Below are 24,968 nucleotides of genomic sequence, written 5' to 3' on the forward strand. Positions count from 1 at the left end.
TCAAATGTGGCTCATTCCATTGCGACGTGGTGCACATGGCGAGCAAGCAGGCGGAGCTTCCGTGCTGCGTCAGTTCTAGAAAGTGGTATTTGGTACGTGATGGCCCTCAGTATGGGCTGAACGGGCAGCGCTACACGCAGTGTCGGCGTGGTTGGGTATGCGCGGCTGGGTTTGCGTGGTTCGCCATTTTTGCTAAAACGATGGTCGACGCTGAACGCGGAACACCGACGCCGGATTTTCAGCGCACGGGGCCCCTAACTCTATCGCGTTAAAAGGTTTCTCGAATGTATTCAAGCAATTGTGTGTACCCCTAGAATTTAACGAAGTGATAGAGAGAGAGAAAGTAAAGCAGCGAGGTTAACCAGACGCAAGTCTGATTTGCTACCCTGCACAGAGGGAAAGGGATATACTGATGAAAAGAGATATTGCACAGTTTCCTGCGCATTTGGCGTAGCTTCGTCGCCAGAGCAAGGCGTATAATCCCGGGTTTCGCCGATGTTTACACCGAATATTTCCGACTGTACTGCGTTGGATTGAACTGAGCCACGAAAGCGTTATTGCAATCGAACGAAGTGGTGAAAAATATTCGGTACAAACATGGGCTAAACCCGGCACTGTACGTTTTGCTTGGGCGCCGGAGCTGCCGCAACGGTGCTCCTCGTCATACGAGCAATACTGCACCGTTTTGACGAAACCAAGAGGGCGCCGAAGCGTCCAAGCGACGACACGTTACGCGTGCCTCGCACTATACGTAGCGTGACGCCGGCCTCTCCTCGTTTCGCGATTGATCGCCTCAGCCCCACATCAAGTTCATTAACACGGCGGCTCAGTCTCGTCGCTCTGTGTCCTGTCGGCTTTTTCGGCACACTTTTGACGCTTGAGTAAACACGCTCTTCGCTACCGGCATTGCGCGCTGAGTGGCCGGACGTGCCAGGATTGTCGTAAGCCGCTGACGCCATAAGCTCGACAATGGTTTGGCCGGCAGGGGTTCACCACGGGCAGCGGGAGGTGCTTTATTTCTTCGTTTATTTTGCATTTATCGCGACATGCGCTGATGCCGTCCGAATGAGAACAGGTCCCAGTTCGTTTAACCTTCGAAGTATTCAATTGTGGGGTGTGAGACGTTCCGAGAGATATATAAAGAGAGAAAAGGAAGCAGATATATCGGCAGAGATGTTAGCGAGAAGGAGAAATTCTATTTGCTACCCTACACTGAGGAAAGATGAAGGTAGAAATAGGAAAAGTAGAGGAAGAGAGAGAGAGAGAGTTAAAGGTAGCACAGAAACGTAATCACTACAGACTATCCACAGCACAGGTGCACGAAACCGCGCATTTGTCTATGAAGGATAGTGAAGAGTATTGGATTAAATTTGTCCACATTTTTTGACGAAGGGGACGCTAAATAGGGATCTGAGGCTACGTTGTTTTACCAGACTTCGCTTCCGTGATGGCATGATGATCACTCTTGACGTCGGAGGAGGCTTGGCTAAAATTTTCGGGTTTAGCGTCCCGAAACATCCAGAAGAGCAAGGCGGGTGGCGGCGACGCCGCGGAGTTCCTGCACCAGCTCACAGCCAGGTCACGTGTTGTCACGGCGTCTGATCCGGTATAGTCAACTGTTTATTGGCACACGACGACTACATTGCATTTTATGGAACCAAAGGCTCAAAGTTGTGAGGTTCACCAACTTCTTTTCTTTTTTCCGCACCAAAGCGGTCTGCAGATACGAGAAAGTAATTTGAAGTTTGTGACGTCACGTGAAGGTGCCCACCGCTGACGCTACGGTGCGAAGCTCAATAATAGTAGTTTGGCTTTCGTGTTCTCCCTTGAAATGTCAGCGCTTTCAAACTAATTAAAGCACCCTTTTTTTTTTGTTGAAAAAAGTTCTTCACACATACCAACTGATTTAGTGTTGCTCTGAACGTGATAAGCCAGCAGTGACAGCATGAACGTACGCGACAGGTATTTACCATTCCTGTAAACCAACGTGATAGCCTAAGCAATATTAAAACTGAGAATAGGCTCCACAAGTTTTGACTTGAAGCACGAAGTCGACCTATTTTGCGATAATTCAGTCTGTTGTCGTACGAGTCCTCATTAAAAGACCTGCACCACGCATCTCATCTTGCAGTAAGAAGGGAGAGAGAGAAAAGACGACTCCGAGAAACCAGACTCGCTAGTTAAAATTTCAGGCACTCCTGCCCACTAGTTAGCCACGTTCTTCATTATATTCGAACCGCACTTCGTATAAGCTGGGCAGCGAGGTTCGCCTTCTCAGATGTCGCGATTAGGCGAGCCCTATAGCAAACGGTATGGAGTCGGAGCTTCCGGCTGAACGCCTCCCACTGTATGCAGGCAACAAAGAAAGAGACAGCGCAGAAACAGTCAAGCTAAGCATGCAAACGAAGCAACAGCCTCGACGCGAACGGGTAACGCCGAGCCCTGCAGTTACGCAACGCTTACAAGGGCGAACCACCTTCGTGTAGCCCGATCAGCGTGGCTTTCACCCGCCGCTGACGCTCATCGCTCATCTCGGGTCGGCCGCAGAGGCGCGGCCTTTTCATGGCCACAAACAGTGACGCCGAGCAGATAGAACTGCGCGCGCGGGGTGTTGGCCGGCCGCTCCGCTCCCGAGCTCGGGCAGGCAGGCTCACAAACCAAAAAGCCCACCGCCGACGGGTCGTGTTGCGAACGGCCATCCCTCTAGCGTGTACTGACAGCCTCTTCGCGCCGCTTAGGCGCGGGCTGCTTTCGACTATCGTAACGAGAAACTAGTAACTCGGCGCTCACGAAAGCGGAAAGGCACGAGAGAGAAGGTTCGTGGGAAAAATCTCCGGGCCTGCGAGGTGTGTGCTTCGATTTCTCGAAGTGTCTACCCTGTTCCCTTGAGCACTTAGGAAGCAAGAGCGAACCAAGAAGATGCACTCTTCTCCAGGGAATGACTTCGGGAAAGGGGTTCTCCAAGATCGCTCGGCTTGTGCAGTGGCTGAACGGTGGTCCTTCGTCGTCGCGGCCGTCGACGTCATTGCCGTTTCTCGCTCGCCATTTCCCTCCTCCGCTCGCTTGCTCTGGTTTTTGGCCCGGACAGAGGGCGTGTGTGTGTCAGTGTACGGGGAGGAGGTGACCGAGGACGACTGAAGGTCACGCGGAGGGTGATTAATGACGAGGAGCAAGAAATCGCTGCGCCTCTGCGCGTGCTACGGTATGTGGCGAGTGCCCACGAAGAACAGACTTCTTTATTCTGTTTTAATCTATTTCAGGCTTCTGTTCGGTCCTTTTGCGGTCGCCTTGGCATCTGGTTGGCGCTGCCGCTGGCTACCGGCGCGCACACTTACGCCTCTGGCTCGCGCGCACTACTTTTCCCGATGTCCAATCAGAGGTGCGCTGGTCGCGCAGCGTATTAATAATTACGCCTCCTTGGCGCCGCCGCCGCCGCCGCCGCCGCCGCATTGTGTGTGCGGGAGCCTTCTGGTAGGCGGGGAACAGGGCTGCCCGGCGGCACTCGACAGGGAAAGGAGGAAGGGTCGCATATGACAACAAATGGCTGGCTTTTGGGTCGTAAGCTTAGCACTTTATTCCTTTATTGTTACCTCAACTGGGGTCTTATCATGGGATACATGAAGGGATGTGCATATGCTTGACAGAGTCGATAAGTGACGTGTTACAAAGATGAGTCTTGCTTCCTTGGTGGCATAACTGAAGAACCCCTTGAAGGGCCGTTCGTTTCATGTTTGCGTTAGAGGAATACTGCGCGAGTGATAAGAAAGGGAAAGCGCATAAGGCAAGTCGAAACTGTGCACGTAGGCACAGACTACCAAAAGAGTTAGTGTTGGCAGACAACCTACAAACGTACCCGCGAACTCGTGGTTAGCTCAGGTGATAGAGCGGGTGCCCCGGCAAGGCGGTGGTCCCGGGTTCGAGTCCCGGACCAGGACGAATTTTTCTTCAACTCTGAGGCTTTTCTTTCGAGGAACCCGTATGCGTTTCCTTTGTAGTAATTGCTACGAACGGATGGATGTCTGATTTTCCCTTTATTAATCGTACTTAGCAGCCCAACACCATAGCCGCTAAGCAAACACGGCGGGTTGCATTGCAAACGCAAAACTCGAGAATGCTGAATAGTTGTTGAGTGCAATAAGTGGGTTGCTCGTGCTTCAGGGGAATTACTACAATGCATGCAGCACCGTTATCGATGATTACCCGTCGACATCCACATGGACCTCCTTGCTCCCTCTTTTATGGTGATCTGTATATTATTACTACCTTATGACCTACTGATGCCGCTATTCTCAAAACTTTGTTCTATATACTGGCACTGTGCTCCTACTACTCATGACCTCGCGATCTACTGATTCCAACTACTTATGGTGCATCAGTTGTGTGTCTCTAATAGAGTAATCATTGCTCATCAGTGTCAGCAGGCGACCAGTGACACACCGCAATACAACGACTGCAGTTCGACGCGCAAAACGCGTGATTTGACACACTTAGTGCGTAATTCTCAGTTTCTCTTTCGCGTTCAAGTGCTTGCTACGACGTAGTACATCTCATGCTGTTATCGGGGTCAACCACCGGCATTATACTGCCTCCCGACGGGAGTTTTACGTCATCACGAATGAACGTAATTGTCTTGTGATTGTCTCGTGGTAAGAGAAAATTGAGTTTCTGTTAAGCTGCTAAGCACGAGGTCGCAGGATCAAATCCCTCCCGCGGCCGTCGCATTTCGATGAGGGCGAAATGCAAAAAGAAAAAAAAAAGAAAAAAAAAGGACGCCCGTATGCCGTGCACTGGGTGCACGTTAAAGAACCCCAGATTGTCGAAATTTTTCCGGAGTACCCCACCTTGGCGTGCCTCATTATCAGATCGTGGTTTTGGCACGTAAAACCCCAGAATTCAATTTAAAATGGAGTTTAAAATTCGGAGCGTTCATCAGGGTAAATAGTGGCTGGCTATTCTGTGCTCTGGAAAAAGGTTAAGAGAATGAAAGTGGATTGAGCTAGCTGTGCATAATATTGAATGAGAAAGAAAGATGAATGAATGAATGAATGAATGAAAGCACAAAAGAACTGCCATAGAGATGTGAAATTGCTGTACAGCCTAAAAATGTGACCCGATACCGAAGATATAGTGCACTCTAAACAACTGACCACGTGGCACACTAATGCGCCCAAGATTACCTTCTCTTTCTTCGATGTCAACCGCTCTTGACTCGCCATTCTTATACGTATAAACGGCACATTAGATATAATCTTATGTATATTTCAAACGATTAGCACGGTGCAAAAAAAAAAAAAGAAGAAGCGTGTGTTAGCCTACATTTTTTCTCTTTAATTTACTCTGTACAGTCCTTTTCTCCAAGCGCTGCGCAGAGCACATGATCAGTCTTTCATTGACGGGCACTTCCGCAAGTCGAGCTCTGGCGATGTCAACGACTCCTTGAGCAGGTGTCGCGCGTGTCGTAGCGGATTGAACTCTTCAGGTGGAACGCCCCAACTGCCACGCATTCTCCAACGTCGACTTGAAGCAGCGTGTCAAGAAGCATATCGACTTCCTCTCAAGGTGGCATCGTACGGCGTATGTACAGCCCTACAGGGCAACGGAAGAACGAACAATCGATACAAAATAAATAAACGTTCGGCATCATATTTTTTTTCGTCTTCGCTGGGGAGGCCGGTCCATTCTTCCATTCGCCTGATTCCCCTTTCATTTTTTATGCAATGTGCCACCACGGGAGATGGGGAGGGGAGTGACCGAATTAATGAAGGAATAAATGGATGAATGAATGCGCTCAAAACGTTCTGCATGAGCTTGTAGACACAAACGCCTTTGTTGTGTCCTTTCTTCTGTCCTCGTTTTTTGCGCTTTGCAATCACGTCTACATTGAATCACCAACTAGTACAAGCTTCCACTTTATCAGACGCAGGAGGCTTCTCCTCCATGTACCTTACCCTTGCAGAGTCCCGAGCTCCGAGGCGAAGAAAGGTTTAGGAGAGATTTAGCGTTTTACGTAGTGCGACGTTTGTCGAACCCACGACATCTGGCCGCCGATGTGACGTTAAGTCAATGAGACGTGCGCATGGATCTCTGGTTGCGTGAGGGCTAAACGCGGTTCCCGAGACCTGGCTCTATGCGAGTCCGCGCACGTATGACGGAGAAAAGTACGAACTACTGGTTGCAGGCGACAAAGGTTCTCAGCTCTGACGGCGCGAATATACTTGCCACTTTAATCGCGACTGTTCGTTTTGGTGGTCTGGACGTAGAGACGCACTTGTGAATGAAGAAGAAAAACGTTTCTTGACGCCCCTTACACCACGGAGTTCATTTGTGTCGCACTAGACATTTCCAGAATGCCAATTTCCGCTTTGTCCTTCATTCAGTGAGTCCAAACTAACCTGAATGGGTGGTCTGTCGGACTTACGAGAATTAACTACAAGACGACATGGTATATACAGCAGACAGCGAAGCTTGTATGTTCATCTTCGCCACACTCTCGAAGGTCCAGTGCATGGATATCGCCTAGTTTTCTTCTCTGGGTCAAGACTTAACCGATACGGGTGGTCCGAACGCTCAGACGACGATGCAGCAATCTGCGTTGTTTCTGCTGCACAAAATTGGTTATTTCGTGCCCGCCGCACTCTTAAGGCCGGGGCTGTGCGTTTTATTTTTTTTCGCTGCTTCGTTCACTGGATCCCGCAGATTAACCAAAATGGGTGGTCTTCCGAGGGTGCCTTCGGAGGGTGAATTAACGAACGGCGTCGTTATAGACGGCGCGGGGAAGTTTTGTTGCATTTTCTTTTCTTCGCACTCCACTCTCTGGTTCCAGCCCGCACAAAATGGTTATTAAATGGTCAGCAGTATCCACTGCACGCTCTGGTGTAACTGGCTGGCGCACGCGAGAAGCCCCCTCCCCCCTCTGTACACAAATGGCGAGCCAGATCGATTCGCTCGCGTGATCGCCGCCGCTGTGCTGAGAACCCGGTTCGTCCTGTCGTGACGGCCGATGCACAAATCGTGTTGGCATTTAATCAACGCCGCTGATCGAGCCCGGCGCGCATCGCTCGTTGCGCAAGGGTCGAGACGACCGCGCAGTATCTCTCGGACATCGCGTGCGTTCTTCGTCGACAGCCACGGAGAATCGATCGCTGGAGGTGTTCGCCGGAGCCTATTTCGTGGGCCTCTTCCAACGCCTGCGGGTTGATCGGCGGCCCAAGCTAGCCTAATTCGTAATTTGCCTATCGTTTACGGTGTACCTTTATTTATTATTATTATTATTATTATTGTTACTGACGCCGCAGATCGAAGGAGATGTTAATTGGCGCACATATTTGGCGCCTGCATGCTACTGTCTCAGGAACAGGTATAAACTATAGTTACGCACACATGTTTGTTTGTTTGTTTGTTTGTTTGTTTGTTTGAATGCTTTACTTAGACAATACATTGTTTGGGATATAGGGGCTAAATGCAGATGCAACTGCCTGACAAAGCCCCTCCCCGCCCCCCACCCGTACATTGCTCAGGGGGTGGAACAACATGAAAATATGATGTTCACTTATGCGCACTTATGCACATAGTTTGTCCAGCAGAACGCGCAGAACATTTAAAGGGCCACTAATGAGACAAATGATTTCACCTGAATTATTGAATTACCCTTCCACAATACCAAGAAAGAAAACTTGGAGGACGCTTTAAGAGTGGCCCGCGTAGCATTCAGATATATCCGTGACTGCTTCTCACGCTTCCAAGCAGCTGAAGCTTACGTAACTGTAATGTTCACCGGGATACACTGGCGACCAACGTTATGCCGAAAGGCGAGCTTTCTGGTAGAAACGTGGCCTGCTGCGTGGGCCGATCTCGGAGGTCGTGCACAGTCGCGCCAGAAAAATGACATAATTTTCAGGTTTCTGTTATTGTCTCGCCCGTTTGATATTTTAGTCTTACAAGAGTTAACATAAAAGGCATGCGCTGCCGGTGTTTTGTTTCGTGACATTTGTTTGTAGGCTGTCATTCTTAAATGTCCGAGGAATTTGACAAAAATGTAAGAGAAGTTATAAGCAACTTTAGTGATAGAATGGTGTGGCAATATAACCCGCATATATATCTCATGTCATATAGCAAGGAGTGAGTTTATAGATGCCTCAATATATAGGGAAATTTTCGCTCACGGGCAACTCCGCCATCACCAACACCGTATTTTCGTCGACATGGGGCCCTTAACGCTATCGCGTTAGAAAGAATACCGGTGATTACGATACTCACTAATGCGAATTTTGAGCGCAGCCTCTAGGTGTTTTGAAGTCGCGATATATTGTGGCAAAGAATTTGCTTCTGCAGGTCAGGGCCTTCTCGGCGGCGGCGCTGAGCCTCAGCTCGAGAAGCTAGTTTAGCAGCTATGGCAGACGGAGCACTTCCACCGGTTGCGTCGCTCATTGTTCAGAAAGAACTGGCTGACACTATTGTGTATTATGATTATATTGTCACGTGGTAGTGACAGTGAAGAACGACACAATGTCGAAACTGTGAGTTACAAATGTAACTTCTTGTGCGAAATTGTGCCCAGCAAAACAAGTAACACTCACGGACAGCGATAGCGGCGAGCAGAGTGGCGATCGTCGGATATCTGATTACAGCCATGGCGGCGAGCAGAGTCGTGACTCGTCGAAGGTTCCAGTGTAATAGTTAGAGCCCGCTTGGCTTCCAGAAAGTGCTAAACAATTCACGTCGCGCACACAGTCAGATTACAAAAATCGTAAACCATGTCGGTCGAAACAAGCACCATCGATACCAAGCCAAGCAAGCCAAACAAGCGCGAGCGGGAGCTGACGCGAGCAGACGATAGTACGAGACGGGTGGTGGGGGGCGGGGACGCATGGCAGCAGTTTCCCGCGCGAGGCGCGTCACTGAAGGGGCCGCTCCCATTGGTCTCCGCCGTCCGCGGCTCGCGTCTTTCGTCTCCCGCTCCGCGTTCGCTCTTTCATCTTTCGCTGTGGTTGTTCGCTCGGTTTCGCCGATAACGACGCCGGCGCTCACCGCAGGAACTCGCGCTTACGAGCTGCGCTCTAAAAAAAGAAAAGAAAAAGCAAAGCCATTCTTACCACGAGAGGACGCTCGGTAAGGCAGAAAAAGCCGCAGAAAGGATAGACGGGTGGCGACGCCGCCTTGATGTTCCCGCACTAGTACGACCCACGTGACGTCATTTACTTAGACGACGTCTGCTAGGGCCTCATTGATTGTTCATCGGTAACAATGGAGTGTACATTTAATTCTGAAGGAGATATATTCATTCAGTTTGGCAAGTTTCGAGAACCTTTATTGAGCCAACGAAGGACCGCGCATGAAAAAAGAAATGCTTTGAAACCACGACGTCACGTTGACGCACTGGCGCTAGGGTTTCTGCGAGAAAACGATTTAAAAGGAAAAGCGATTTGGCCTTCATTTTCTCTTCAATAATCAACCTATTGTTACGGAATGAATGAAACTAGAGGTTTTTTTTTAAGAAAACGTTTTATTAATTTAAAATGTTGTGTTGCTTTTTTGGTGTGCTTTTAATGCACACGCAATGACGTAATAGCCATAACCTAACATAACCCTAACGTAAATCCAATATAAACCCTACATAACAGCCATAACAAACACAAAGATAACAGCCGTAACAGTCGGTTCAGCGTGGCGAAAAGTCTTGCGCGTAACGAATTGCATGTAATTAGGTAATTAGATGTAACGAGTTACGTTTTGCTAATTTAGTCATTTATCTATTACTTTGTTTACCCGGTAACGCTCACTGTAATTCTGTTGCTTTCTTTTTGTTTTCGCTGACCGATTGCGCGCAACCATTACATTGGTGACGAAACAAATCTTCAGCATGTAAATTTGGCGCGAACTACCGTGTCCAAAGGGATGAAAACATGCGCGTGGGTTGGCTTGCGTTGCTCCTTCCCATGTATATATATATATATATATATATATATATATATATATATATATATATATATATATATATATATATTGGAAGTGCTTTTAAGCGGTAAAAGCTGTTGCGAATAGAAGCCAGCGATTTCATAAGGAACCTCCACTTGGAACGAATTTTGTAACTAGCATCAGGTTTGAAATACCCGCAGTAAAAATTGCGGTAAATATGCACTGTTGTTCCAGTTGCTTCAACAAAACTGCTTGTTATGCACTGAAGCTAGAAATTCACTGGAACACCAGTAGTTCGTCGCATGTGGGAACGCGTATCTGAAAACAGGCGCCATCCTAACGATTCACTTCAAATGGGTATGACTTCCGAAGTCACCAGTTGCTATTCAACATACTGCAATATGTGTCGTAAAATAATCGTAAAAAGCTAATTAGCAAAAAAAAAATTGTTCGATTGACAAATATCATTTTGATTTCTTGAGCAAATAACGTCCGCCTTTCAGAGTATCCCATCTCAGGACGCAGAATTGTGCTACATATGCTACAGGATATCTTTTTTTTCAAGTTCTGTAACGATACAAAAAAAGAAAAAGATCCAGTATTCGCGACTTATATACACCTATTTGTGCAATTTTAACACACGAACGCTATTTTATGTTTGAAAATGTGCAGCTTCAGTTTAGTTACATTACAGCTTTGCCCATCTTTCAAGGAACGTAAACACTTTTCTGGCGTCTGTTGCAACTGGTCGTTTAGAGTGGGTAAACCGTGAAAGGCACCGGGAGGAGCACGATCATTCGTTTGCCGCCGACGAATTCAAACGGCGCCTCTTCATAGCGATGGCCACTTCCGACGTTACTGCCAGATACTCACCTGTGGGCGTTTTTTCAGTTTATCACTGGCTCTAGCGGGAGTGTGTTGCCCTGTCCCCTGCAATGACGAAGCGCTGCGTTTCATAGAGAATCCAGACCCGAGCATGGCGACATTGAGTAGTCACAATCATTTGAGAATAGTGTTCGCACGTTACTGCACATCCCTTCTCTCCAGTGCCGACATTGAGCGAGTTTTCAGTGTCGGTGCGGGAGACGTAGCAAGAAAAATAGGGGAAAATATCGAAGAAAATTTTGCAAAGCAATTTTTAGTCAAGATAAACAACCTGTGAAGGTTCGCAGAGGACACAATTAAAGAGCCAGGCTGGTTCATTCTAATTACGCTTCCTGTGCAATGTTAATGAAATGTGGAGGAAAGTAACGTTAGAATGATGGATTACCTTTGAATATTTGTGTAATTTATTTCGTTGGGTAGTAAGTGGTAACCGCAATCACTTACATTTTCAAAGAAATAATTGCAATTGTAATCAGTTCTTCTTCTGCAATGCGTAGAAGTCTGATCACGACATTAAGCAGAAATTCAGAAAACAAGGATGCGAACAAAAACTAGTAATCGTGGAACACACGAGAAGTTTCTATGGCCACAAAATATTCGAGGACCGTGTTGCAACCAAAGGCAAGGGATACGCCGTGGGCAACAGGCTCCAACGATGACGCGATGCATGAACATTTGGAAAATATCAGGGAGAAACACGTTTAGCCGCGGCATCAAGTTGATAAACAGGCAACTGTTCGTCATTCTATCGTAATCATGCTGTCGTTCGGTCAATCGTGATTACATTCCGTGCGCCGTTATCAGGCACTGACCGGCCGGCCAGTCTACGCTGGCGCGGCACTGCACATGTAAACTACATAGTGTTCTATACAGATGTGTAAGTTGGCTTTCCTGCACTGCGTTTTCGGCGCTCACGGACGAATCAGGGAGACATAGCAAGCTTCGCTATAAAAATAGTAATTTTCGGGCCGCTCCCATGGCGGCCGGCCGTTTCCCGTGTATGGCGCTCCAATTGCACCTATTGAGGTGGGGATGCCTTCGTCACACACCCCTTTCCGAGCGCTGACGTCCCATAATGGCCGAGCACGAGGCCGGGAGCGCGTTTTTTACCTACTTTACCTGCAGATGCCCGGCGGCACCACTTGCCTCCCGCAGCCGCGGCGCATGCTTTTCAACAGGGCCGTCTGCTATCCGTAATAGGATAGCAATAATAAAGCAGCGATTTTTTTTTTTCTGAACACTGTAAGTGACGCACGTTATGGAAATTAATGTTGTGCGATAAGCAATTCATTAAGAACCAACGAGTTTAGCATATCTTGGAAGGTGGTTATTTGTGGAACTAGGTAGGGGGGGGGGGGGGGGGGGGCACTGCCACTACGTGTTGCGGGTGGCGCTCCGCGGTACAAGCATTCCTTCCCACCTTACGCGGAAGCTGCTCTCAGCGCTATTTCTTCAAGGACGAGCTGGGTAACCCGCGCAGCAGCTGCGACCGCCTTTCATCTGGCCGCAGACGCTGTGACCACTGACAGGCACAGTGTGTCGAAACTAGGGCTGGCCGAAGAGGCGAGCGAAAATGAAACCTTTTGAGTGCCCGTGTCGTTGTCAAGTGTAATTTCAGTCAGTTATTTTTTTCTAAAAGATGAAGTTGAACTGGAGAAGTAGCATTTTATTTCTTCTGATAATACAATGCGAGGATGTCTTCTTGCGAAGAGTGGTTGGGTACTAGTGACAGAATTTAACTGAGGAGTGGTTTCGGGTTCGGCCAAGTACTTGAATGTCCCGCGGGAGTCTGTAATCATGTCCTGCATTTACCTCAATTTCTCGATTATTATGGCTCAGTTCGCAATAATATTGACGCCTTAGAGATTCTGGAGCACTGATCTATCACTTTAGCTTGGCCTATTATTTGCCTTTAATGCCCCTTCAATTAGCCTTTGTGGAAAGATAGTCTAAACCGCCATCCTTTCTTGGAACGCTTGTTTGCAGCGTGGCTCTGAAGTTGTTGAGGCTGTTCGCGTAGTTTCTTTTTATTGTCAATTACAAATCTCGTGTTTAAAACTGATCCTTTGTCTCTGATAGCTGTATTTTTGCACTACAGGCACGGTAACTAACTAAAGATATTTTTTTCCGAAAGTTCAACTTGATCAACATGCATGTACTATCTCACATAGATCTGTCATAACGGTCCTCCATTTTTTGCATTCAGCCCCTATCAGCCGCTTTTGGAACCGAACACGCGATCTCCTTCTGAGCAGCGCAATGCCGACCACCCAGCCGAGCAGGTTAACCTCCCTGCCTGCCCTTCTCTGACTCTCTCTCTCTCTACTCCTAGTATTCTACCTTCGTAGTTGTTCTTAAGGTTCACTTGTTTGATCTTGTCTCCATCCGGCGATAACATTCTCTCTTGCACTTTATGTACGTGTATTGTATGTATTTTATGTATTTCACTTGCCCTGGTACCGCTTCCGAGCGGACCCGCTGTTGCACACATTATGTACATATGGAATGTGTGTATGTATACAACTCCACCACGTGACCGGCTTCCCACACTTTACGCGTACACACACTTTTCCCCCACTTCTGTACTCCTAATGCTGACGCAATAATAATAAACTTAATAATAATAAACTGCTGCATTAGCTTTATTGCTACAATGGATGCACTCCATTAGGTTTCGCAATACTAGCTTGGAAACCTGAAGCTGCAATTATTCATCTAACATAGGAAAATCCGTGATCGTTAGATGTCTTTTTTTTATAATTTCGCATGAATTTATGGCGGCATCACGTTACAGCGTCTCTTACGTTTTGTTCTACGCCTACCATTAATATTCCTAATTATATAGTAGTCAGCGGAGAAATAAAGTATGGCGACTTCGATCAGGGATTTCGCTAAGTTTGCAGCTTCTTCGGTTAGTCAAGTACCTTATGCATGAAGTGACGCACACGCGTAAATGGCCTTTTTATTTAAAGCATAGCTCTTGCTCGTAATGTCGCGAGTGTCATCAAATCGTGGAAACTAGAAGCAAAATAACACTGCTTAGTTCCATGCAGTTAAATCGCGACAGTAAATAAGCTTCAAGGAGGCAGTATAAGAATCCACTAGGTTGTTGGAAACCGGAAGGGGTGACGTTTAGCCAAATCCATATACTGAAGGTTTCTGCTGGCAAAATTGCACGCGACAACAACCCCGTATGAAAGGGGATGCTGTGACTTCATTGTCATAGCCATCTACGTAAAGAAAGAAATAATTATGACTGAATAGCTGGAAATTGAATTAACGGTACTTAAACTTCAAAAAGGGCTTTCCCTGGCTGGATAGATGGATGTTATGAGCGTCCCCTTTGGAACGGGGCGGTGAGTAGCGCCACCAAGCTCTTGCTATTATACTGCCTAATGCCCTACTTAGGTTAAACAATAATAAAAAAAGAAAACACTATGACCTCACACAACCAAATTTTCTGAAAGAGCGTAGGTTAGGGCGTGTTGGTATTCCATAACTGAGGTTTTTTAGCGCACGAAAAGGGACGAAAGACAGTGGCGAAACGAGGACGGTTGTAGGTGTTGCCTATATATATATGTGTCTACCGCTTTGTGGAATAAAACCATTGTTGGAAGTTAGCGCTGTGTCCTCGTTTCGCCACTGTCTTTCGTCCCTTTTCGTGCGCTAAAAAACCTCAAATTTTCTGATCCCCTATGCGAACTGTGCTTTTGTATGTCTCAGTTTTTTGTCGTTTCCCTACTTTTATTCCACCAATCCTCCAATCGCCTCTTACTAATCCCTACTGCCGGACATGTTTACTTTTCCACTGCTCTCGCTGAGCCCAAGGGCTTCAAGGAGGCCAGTGGGGCCTCAATTGGCCACTGGGTAGACGTCTTCACATTCTAACAAAACATGCTCCATAGTTTCCCTAGCTTTACCGCAGCAAGCACATGCTTATTCTTCCTTTTATCTCGCTTCCCGACTCGTCCAGGACTCGTACTACCATCTAGCGGTGGCGCCACGAAACTGACCTCTAATTTTGCTTCTCCGTTCGCAAGGCGCAAACTTCAAACCATGGCTATCGCTGTATGTGGCGCGCAGCAATGTTTGCTTGATTTATCAGCAGCCCTGAGCCTCGCGAAGCAGATGTGGACTATGGGGATACAGCGCACTTTGCACACATTTCGTTAAAGTAGGGTGTCAGTTTGATGAAGGCAAAAAAAAAAAATATCTACCTTGTGAGGCTATAGAAAAGCAAAGTACTGTCGACGTTTATGCGATTAGCATGCAAAACAATGTAGCGACACACCTTATGCCTGAAGACACCCGATTATAATCTGTAGTGGTCCTTGCGAGGTTTCCGTTGCTTCGGCTGTATGCGACAGACACTGGATCCGGGTCCGGCTCACTTTCCTATAATACTCGGTCGTCAGGGTAGGCCATGACGGCACGACGGCGACGGTATGGCCGCGAAACGGTGACGACGATGGCGGGCCAACGACAGCGTGAAGACGAATGCGCGCATCAACGGTATGGGATGACCACGAGCGTGTGACAACTGTGTGACGACGGCTTGAGAATGTGATGACGATGATGACATCACGACGAATAAATGATGAATGTATGACGGCGTGAGGCCATTGGGATGACAACGAGTGTATGACAATGCTGGTGCGAAGCCAGTGGGATGACAACGAGTATATGACAATGCTTGTGTGAGCCCAATGAGATGACAACGAGTACATGACAATGATGCTGTGACGATCGACGACGTGATGACGAGAGTTGGACGACGAAGCTGAAATTACAACGATGGAACGAACACGACAATGGAAGGACCGCGAGCACATACCTAATTTTCCGAGGCTAGTGTACAACTGAGGTCACTTGATGGGAAAACCGGTTGCAGACGTAGATACCGGAAAGTTCGTGGAGTATCTTAAGAATTGTGATCCCATTGAAAGCGTGTTTGAAAGGTGCTTCGATGAATGGAAACTCTGTCTTTTCGTTTTCCGAGGAAAGCGCGGAATGCCTCCAGACTGATTCGTTTAAGTTCTCGCATAACGCACTGCAAACTTGACTCGTGAAATTGTGCTCCTACATACAGGAGAAAAGTGTTGAACATTTGCGAGCGTCTGTTTTAATGTAGTTCTGCTTCTCGCGCTTGTCTTCATTGCCCGCTAAATTTACTTGACTACTTTATTGAGCGAAAACACAAGCGGCGCAGCGCGTGTTTAATTGTAAAGAGCGAAACTGGATAGTGTTATAATTGGACTACGTACTCTACCGATAGCATGACTCGCAAAGTTTCCCTGTACCAAAACTGTCCAAATACGAAAACAAAAGCACTTAATTTTATGACGCCACGTTGGCGTATACAGCGCCGTTTCATTACTAAATTGAGAGTGCGAAGTTCGGTCTTCATTTGCTTGAGTAGTCATCATTTTACAGCGATAGTGGTTATGGGCTCTCTAGCCTGGTTGTTTTGACGTCTGTCGCTAAAATCCTAAAACACTTCTCGAGAAAATTGCGAAGACAGAAAAGAAAAATTATTGTGCCGCGAAGGATTCGGACTTTCGAGTCGCGGCCAACAGTTTGACAATCCAGTAGTCTACATCTCAGCCACCCGGCCGATGCTGCAGCAGCGAATACGGATCCTCAAAAGCGCAATAGCGCGAGCAGCTGCCGTGATTGGCTAATTTTCAACATATGTGTACTGACTAGAACTGGCGTACGTGCCTTCTTGTTCGCGGTGATGGGCTGTAGCGACGGACAGGTCTGGCCTGGCGATGGAGACCGGCAATTCCTGGTCTAGCACGTTGCTTTCACAGTTGCGCAGGTGGTCCTACATTTTCTTCTACGTGTATACGTTTGTTGGTTTATTTGTCGCTGGCTTTATGGCTATAGCCCCCTGCGGAGGATCGGTCAGTGATAAATGGGGCGCTGTAGTGAGAGAGAGAGAGAGAGAGAAGAATACAGGAAGGCAGGGATGTTAACCAGTCAATAGTCTGGTTGGCTACCCTACACTGGGGGAAGGGAGAAGGGGAAGAGAAAGAAGGGAGAGAGAAGGTGTAGGTACGTGTACGGACAGCACTTCAGTTAAAGTCGCTCGAGCAAACCAGAAGTTCTGAGAAAACACAAAAGTGCCTTCACTGCCTTCTGAGCCGATGATCGGTCGGGACGGTGCTCTAATATTGTCTGTTCACTCAGAGGACGATCGTCTAGTTTCGCTGTAGAGTTTTTTAAATGAAGTGAAGATAATGAAGTCATAATCCGTATCATTTACTGATAGCGCGCGTCTGCTTCGTCTTCATTAGTCTTATATAGCCCTTGGCTTCTTATTTTTACTGGATGACCTAGACGTCGTCTTACGTTCTTCAGTGATAGCATGTCTTTTGATTCGGTAGCACAAGTACAAATTAGGAGGGTGATGGTTTGGGCTAGTTGGCTTTCCATTTTAGACTGGGTGGTACAGCGCGAAGCTGGACAGGGGACATAGGGACAGGGTCCCCGTTTTTTCCTGTGCCCCCTGTTCCGCTTCGCGCTGTACCACAGTCCAAATATAAACTTGATAAAAGCCGAACGAATCCAGGTGTAGCAGGCTGAAGGATCGTTTTCGTAGAGACCAGTGGTTAAACCTGGATATATAGTCACGAGGACGAAAAGCCGAGTGATAGTACTTCACCACCGGGAGGCGCAATTTCCACAAATGAACATGACTCGCACATATTTTGCTCTTCGAGAAAATATTGCTCGCTCGCACCTGCGAACGTGGACCCTGCACATCATTATAGTCTTCCCCTACCGTAGACTCCATATTTATTCGAAGGAATAATTATTGTGATAGCAGTTCTATGGACACTCCAAGCGTATTTTTGCCGTCGCCATCATCTCGGTGAGGTTCCGTATATGTTTAGGTGTCCTAGACATATGTATGCTATATGCCATGCGGTATATGCGGCTTATAATGCCACCCCATTCTATCGCTAAAGTTGGCCATACCAGATCTTACATTCTTGACAATATTATTCCTCAGAGTTTTTGAGAATGACAGCCCACAAACGTCATGAAACAAAATAACGAGAGCACATGCATTTTATCTTAAATCTTAATATTATTATTAATTTAATTAATATTAAAAGTGCACATCTATACCAGTGCTCGAACCTCAAAATGCTAAATTCATTGGCACGGCTGTGCACTAGCTCCAGGATCGGCCCAGGAAAAAGGTTTGGAACATGCTGGATAACGAAAAGTGGTGGTAAAGTCGCTAAGACGTAAAAAGCTGATGCGCTTGCATACGCAGCGCTCTATCATTCTCCCAAAATCAAGGCTCCAAAGAGTGATCAAGTGCAAAAATCCGACATTCGAAATCACTTTACGTCTCTTTGGGTTCCACCGCATATGCCCTGCGTAACCAAGAGATTGCACCGAGAGGAAGCCACACTTCTATATCGAATAAGGACAGGATCTGCTAATACACCGGCCTGGTTATTTAAAACGGGGCGAATCAATTCTCCGAACTGTACGGCATGCAACGAGACAGGAAACATTGAGCACTTTTTGTGGTCCTGCCAGCAATTCCAAGATGAAAGAGACACTCTCCTGAAGAATCTGCAAAACAAGGACCTTCCGCATGCGCGCCTGCAACACCTTATATTTCCCGAGGGATCAGTTATAGCGCGCAAAGAAACTTCACGTCTCCTCATCGAATTCTTAAGAGAGACTGGTGTGATGGACATATGGTGAAACCCTTCAGCGGTATTGTGCGAGACGCTCAGGCGGAGCAATTGCCGGCCTTGTTCGCCAGGCTAAACCCGCCTGTTGCTACAATTCACCACCACCACCACCACCACGTTGGCTCTGATTATAAGCATACATGAATTCGTCCGATGGCGGGATTCAAACAGAGGACCCCTAGCACAACAGCTCGTTCTTAGCTAACGTTTGCTTCAATTCATGCTGCCACTACAGCTACGAGTCTTACATTTCGTGTAATATTCTAACGTGTTGCTATCGCATTAATTGCTTCTTCCTTATGGCGAAACTGGGATATCTCTAATTATACTAACAACAGACACCGTTCTCCGTGCTTAATAATCTACCAACATCGCTATACCGACAGCATGCTGGCAAGCAGTGGTAGGCACGCTAGCATTAAAGGGTGCGCATGCGCAATTACATGTGTCGGAAGAAGGCGCTTGCTTCGTTAAAATTCGCAAGAATGCAGTTTGGCACGCGCTCGTAGATACCGTATTATTTTGTACCCGCCTGTTTTGTACACAGGAATGCAAGAACTTTCCTGAGCGACACCATGCGGACCGTGGACCAGGGATTCCGTGATAAACGTGATTTTCTTTTCGCCTAGGAATGTGAGTATACCTTGGTACTGAAGACTTGTCCAAACTTGGCATTGGGAACGTTGTAGCGCACTCGTCATGCTCAGTTGACTTATCTGAATCACATATAAGTGCAGTTCTTGTGCGAAGTGAGTGCACTTTTGCTGATAGGTGTCGGTACTCCGTAGTTCAATCAGTCCGCCGATCCCCAACGTACAAAAATTAAAACTCGCTTTATTTGAACAATCGGACCACACAACAATGATTCTTGACTATTTCGAACAAGTGCTTCGTGAGTGATCACTGAAAAAGAAAAGAAAATAACGAACTCGTTGGCAATCTCAATGTCTTTTGTAGCGTTTCGCTCTTAGCCCCCGCTCCTCGTTATAACGTAGAGGAGGCGCAATCCTTCTAAAGATTCGCGTCGCTCGGGAATTCGTTGAGTGCCGGCACGTCCTCTGGGCGGAGCTTGCGTGTGCACATCCGTCGAGCCTCGTCGCACTGGTAGCCCTCGGGACAGCAGTGTTCCCCGTCCTTGCAGCAGGTGGCCTTGTCAAACGGGCAGCACACGTATGTGCTGTTTGTAGACTGGCAGCAGGTCATCTTGTCCGGACAGGTGCTCTGGTCGGGGCAGGTAGTCTTCACTTCTGCAGGTGGCACGAGAGATGGAAGAGAGTTTAAGCGAGTCCGGCATTCCAGCAAACGCGGACGGTTTGGGCGGATTACCGGATGAGTGGAAGCGTATAAGCGTGAGTTACCGGCGTGGTGGGGCAAACCACAGTCAGGGAGCTATTGTTGCAGTTAACAAGTTTATCCTATTTCGCTTGAATTTTCGGCAGCGGCGTAATCGTTGGTACGACAATAATAGCTCTCTGGTTGATCTTTACCCTATCACGTCGTCAGTTCGCGCTTACGCCCCCTACCCCCCATTCATACGGCGAAACACCCAGTCTGCTTGCGTTTGCCGGAATACCGGACTTGCTAAAACTCTTTATTACAGTTTGAGCGTGTCCGCTATAAGCAATAGAGACTTCTAGCGTGTGCGCTATTCCAGCAAACGGGGGCGGATTGACGGATAAGCGGGGGCGTAAACGTGACCGGCCGGAACGGTGCAGCCGCTTGGTGGCGTTGAGTTCAACCAGACAAACACAGAACTATAATTGCAGTAACTCACTATATCCTGCTTCGCTGCTGGTGCAAATTTTCGGCAGCGGCGTAATCGTGAACACGATTGCGCCGCTGTTGCAAATTTACACTACCAGCAGCTAGGCAGAATATGGTAATTGCTTTTGTGTTTGTGTGGTTGAGCTTTGCACCACCAGCTGGCGCCACCAATCTGGCCGCTCACGTTTACGCTCCCGCTCAACCGGCAAACTGCTCGCGCTTGCCGGAATACCGGACGCACTAAAATTCTCTATAGGCGTTTGACTAATACCGGCTTAACTCACGCTGGTAGCGACATCTTGTGACGCTTTGTCTAACCACAATGCCTTACAGACACGTTTTAGTGTTCCTCGAATGCTCTTGCCGAAAAAGCAATTAAGAACACAATGTGTTCACGACTGCGCATTGCCTAAACTTTACACTAACAGCAAAGTAGAATACACTATCGAATATAATAATAGCTCTCTGTCTGTTTGAGTTCTGCGCCCCTGCGTGGCACCACCAATTGTGCATATATATATTGCCGCACTTTACAGGGACTGCATGTTTTAGGCCTCTTTACAGCCATGTTGCATCTATAGAACATTTTAGTGCGTCCGGTATTCCGGCAAGCACGGGCGGTTTGCCGGATGAGCGGGGGCGTAAACGTGAGCGGCAAGATTGGTGGCGCCAGCTCTTGGTGCAGAGTTCAACTACATAAACACCGAGCCAATTACTATATTTTTCTTAGCTGCTGGTGTAAATTTTCTACAGCGGCGTAATCGTGTTCACAATTACGCCGCTGCCGAAAATGTGCAGCAGCAGCGAAGCAGAATATAGGAGGTTACTGCAATTTTAGCTCTGTGTTTGTCTGGCTGAGCTCTAGCCACCAGGTGGCTCCACCGCTCCGGCCGCGCTCACGTTTACGCCCCCGCTCATACAGCAATCCGCCCAAACCGCCCCGTTTCTGCAATAGTGCACACGCTAAAAGTCTCTTATATTTCGTAATTCAACGCTGTATTTTGCGCCAGTGGCATGGCAACCCTTGCGCCCCAAAACACCAAATTATCATCATCATGATCATACCTAAATATTCCCACAGCAACCTACAGTCTTTAAAGCGCATGATTCCTTAAAGCGAAGCTTTTCTCATCTTCTTCCGCGGTGTTTGGCGTGTCTGCATGGTCGCCTTTTCACCCTGTAAAGCGGACTGACACGAGAGACAGTGCGACCAGCCGTCGCGTAAGCCACATGGTAAAGTCATCTGGTGGAGTACGGCACTGTGTATCACGCCGCTCTCTTCCCGGATGTGTGGCATGCTTGTACTTGCTTCGTCCTTTAGGGTGGTTTTTAGGAAATGTCGCTCCGCGGAATTCCAGCGCGTTTCAAAGACGCTAACGTGTCTTTCGGCAACCGTTACAAATATCGTCATAAGAGTTTCTTGGTATTTCGATTGACTCTCTCTTGCGTTCATTATACTTTCTATAGACTTACAAATGAATGTCAAGCACGATATTCGTAAGGGAAGCATTAGGGACGCTTTCTACCGCAATCTTGTGTCACTTTCTTCGATCTGGTCATCTACACAGTTCGTCCCCGTGCTAGAACTGGAAGACTTCACCCGATCGTTAGTGATCATGCAGGCGCTACTCGAATGCCAGTGCAAGTTTAGCACTCGTACGAATCAGTACTCATGTTCGTGTGTTGCAATGCCAGCTAGCTGTTTTTCAAGCCTCCTCTTAAAAGAATGAGGTCCGTGTAGGCACGCCGCTAAAGAGTGCCATATATGTAGAGCATATCCTCATACTTATAAGATTGTTTTCAGTTCCTTATTACATGTGTCCGCAGAGAGAGTCGCGGAGAAAGGAATGCTCAGTAATTCCGCCCAATAGGATTCCAGCAGATTTAGAAGAAGCTGGACGCTGTCGTCGACAACCGTTATCGATTGTTTTTATGGAAACGTTTGTCAATATTTGGACTTACGAACGCGCGCGCGTGCCTCCTGCCGATAGTTGGCGGCGTGGCCCACGACGGCGGGAGCGCGCTCGCCGTACGGAATGCAGCTCTGTGTCGGCACAAAGCAGTAAAAGCCTGCCTTGCAGCAGAAAGTGCCGTCGCCGCAGCAGGTGCCGTTCGCGTACGGACAGCAGAACCAGCTGAGTTTGTCGTACCACAGGCAGCACTTGGCGCTGCTCGAGCATGTGGTCCTCCCTCCTGGACACACTATTGACGACGACGACGACGCCCAGCGGGATGGCTCTGGCTCGCCGGCTCCTTTTCAAAGCATGCGTGCACGGGAATTTTCGCGCAAGGGTCTAAGTGTACGAGAACTTGACGCCTATTGCTCGACTCGGAAGTCGGCTTGGCGCGACACGACCCTACCGTGGTGGACACTTTACGCTGCGAAACTCGTTTCTTTTTTTTCTTTCTTTGTGTGTGTGTGTGTGTGTGGAAAAATGTAAATTTTGTTCTCATGAACAAGAACTAAAGAAAACCAAATACCGGTGTAGTTTTTTGTAATGTGACGAAGCCTTCTGTCACGAACTCTGCACTGCACTGTACTGCGACTTCAGTAGGCACAGAAGGGTTTGGGTGCGAGCTAGTTGGTACGGATCATTCATATTTAAAACAGCGCCAAAAAACACGGACAAGGGAGGACACAGGACGAGCGCTGTGAGTAGGCAACCTGTGACACCTCAAATCGCTAAATTTGCAGTCCTAAGTTTGTGAATTATGGTCAGACTGTTTGGTAGATGGATGCGTATGCCCCCATAATCCATGTAGCCGCCGCCCTTAGGTGGTACACCAGTTGCGGTATCGCAGTGTACCGCAACGTGTGAACATTTCTTAAATCAGCCCGTGGTCTGCAGAACCAATGTATACTATGAATAAATTATGTAATCCGAGTCACGGGAAATATGTTTTCGCACATTAGCTTTCACTTCGCCTTTTCTCTCGGTGAGAATCTCGGAAATTTTTGTCTTGTAAGAATCATAAAGCCAGAACAGGTTAAAAGCGAACTGTATTTCTGTGGGTCCAGATAGCAGCGGGCCCCAGCGTCAACGCGACCCGACAGAGCTTGTAAACAGAGCATTCACAGTGCATAGCTAACTGGTGCTCGTCACCGACCCAATGGGATAGCATTGGCACGTGCTTTGCGAACCGGGTGAGACTGAGCTAAGCTAAACCATGCAGGCGGCTTTACTGAGGCCGTACCCAACTGAGGCCGTACCGGCCCACTGTAGTTTGCATGGTATAGGCGTGAACTCCAAGGAGAAACTTGGGCGTTACAGGTCAGCTAGATGCGGCTTTGTCAAGTTCCCGCCTGTACCTTGATGGACTATGAACTTTCATATCGACTCCTTTAAGTTGCAGTTGTCGCGCATGGAAGTCCCTCTGCTTTGGTTTTGTTGTATACAGGGTGTCCCATGTAACTTGAGCCAAACATTAAAAATATGCACATGTCACGTAGCTGGACAGAATCAAGGTAATGTTGTTTGCCGTCGCCTTGGAGATACTCGGGTCATTTTCTTCATTTCGCCTTAGATAATGAGTCTTAATAAATAGTCAACTTCTCAAATAATATGATTATATGAAAAATGTCAGTGAGAAAATTGTAGAGCAACATGACAAACTCTCGATACAGCTTTCTGTTGCTCAATGCGTGCTACATAAGAGAGTTTTTACCAGCGTGAGAGAAGCCCGCAGATATACGCAAAATTGCTGCGCGACTGGCCGCTCAAGTTACGTGGAACACCCTGTACATTCCTGACGAGTGCGACGCATTGATTAACAAAAAGATGGAAGTCATTTATTTATGGCTCGCATTGTTTCTCGCGCTGCAGGTTCAATCTGGCCTCAACATAGCTTCAACAGATAGCAGAACGTGCTTCCAGTTCTGCGAACACTGGGAAACGCTGGGTAATGGCAGGTGAGTGTGTGCCATGGCAACCGGAAGCACATATGGTGCAAAGTGAGTTGACATCGCAGCATCTTCCCAAAGGAATGAACGATGAATACGAAGAAGCCAGCCTTATGCTGTTGCTGTAGCATTGTTTTGCAAAGGAAGAAAACAATAACCCCTGTGAAGGGAATTAGCTTGTAACTTATGGCCATTCAAACTGTAATGTCCATGCACTCCTGTTATTCAGCTCGCTGGCTTAGAGACTTTGGCGTCTCGCTGTTGAGCGCCAGGTCCCTGGTTCGGTTCCCTGCTGCGGTGACCACCACTCTAAAGAGAAAAATTTCTTCCCGCAGGTGGGGACTAAAGATAACGTCTCTGCGTTACGCGTAATGCGGTGATCTGGGTTCGGTACCCGCACCCCCTCTGAACCTATAGTTATACTTTGGCCGTGCATCGCGCATGAGCGTTATCTCAATGATGCGGGGTGCTTGTAAAGGAAGTCAAAGTGGCATTAGTAATCCGATGCCGTCTAAAACTGCGTCCTTCTCAACCGAGCTTGGTCTTTGTAGCGTACTTCTTAATTGACTAGTCAGCCAATTTTCATTAATCCAACCGATCGCTATTAAATATTCCAATCTGAGTCATTAAACTGTAGAATCCCATGTTGAACTGTCATGCTTTTGCAAGCGATGCTCTTTAGCAGATGAAACGCGAGTGTAGCGATGTTCTCCTAACCGTAACTGATGTCAGTTTATTATTGTTGTTATTGTTATTATTATTATTATTATTATTATTATTAT

At 47.5% G+C, this 24,968-nt stretch overlaps 2 protein-coding genes across 12 annotated transcripts in view; one reads left to right on the plus strand and one right to left on the minus strand.

The window, feature by feature from the left end:
- FipoQ (F-box/LRR-repeat protein FipoQ) overlaps window positions 1-24,968 on the plus strand; it is a 695,691-nt gene that overhangs the window by 591,285 nt on the left and 79,438 nt on the right. The window contains exons 5-6 of one of the 3 annotated variants that reach the window (XM_055075220.2): window positions 19,069-19,154; window positions 24,110-24,195. The gene's annotated coding sequence lies outside the window, so the exon portion shown is untranslated. Of the gene's footprint in view, window positions 1-19,068; window positions 19,155-22,545; window positions 24,196-24,968 lie in introns of those variants that run through there. The other 2 variants (XM_055075221.2, XM_072285447.1) reach the window with 2 other exon arrangements.
- Window positions 19,336-24,968, minus strand: part of LOC126539144 (uncharacterized) — a 62,469-nt gene continuing 56,836 nt past the window's right edge. For 6 of the 9 annotated variants that reach the window (XM_055075212.2, XM_055075214.2, XM_055075215.2 and 3 more), the window contains 2 exons: window positions 22,248-22,538; window positions 19,336-19,768 (listed from right to left, as the gene is read on the minus strand). In XM_055075212.2, coding sequence (XP_054931187.1) covers window positions 19,533-19,768; window positions 22,248-22,538 — 527 coding nt within the window. In that variant the 3' untranslated portion in view covers window positions 19,336-19,532. The remainder of the gene's footprint in view (window positions 19,769-22,247; window positions 22,539-24,968) is intronic. The other 3 variants (XM_055075218.2, XM_055075217.2, XM_055075216.2) reach the window with 1 other exon arrangement.

The sequence above is a fragment of the Dermacentor andersoni genome, chromosome 11 (assembly GCF_023375885.2).
Source record: "Dermacentor andersoni chromosome 11, qqDerAnde1_hic_scaffold, whole genome shotgun sequence".
Taxonomy (NCBI): Eukaryota; Metazoa; Arthropoda; class Arachnida; order Ixodida; family Ixodidae; genus Dermacentor; species Dermacentor andersoni.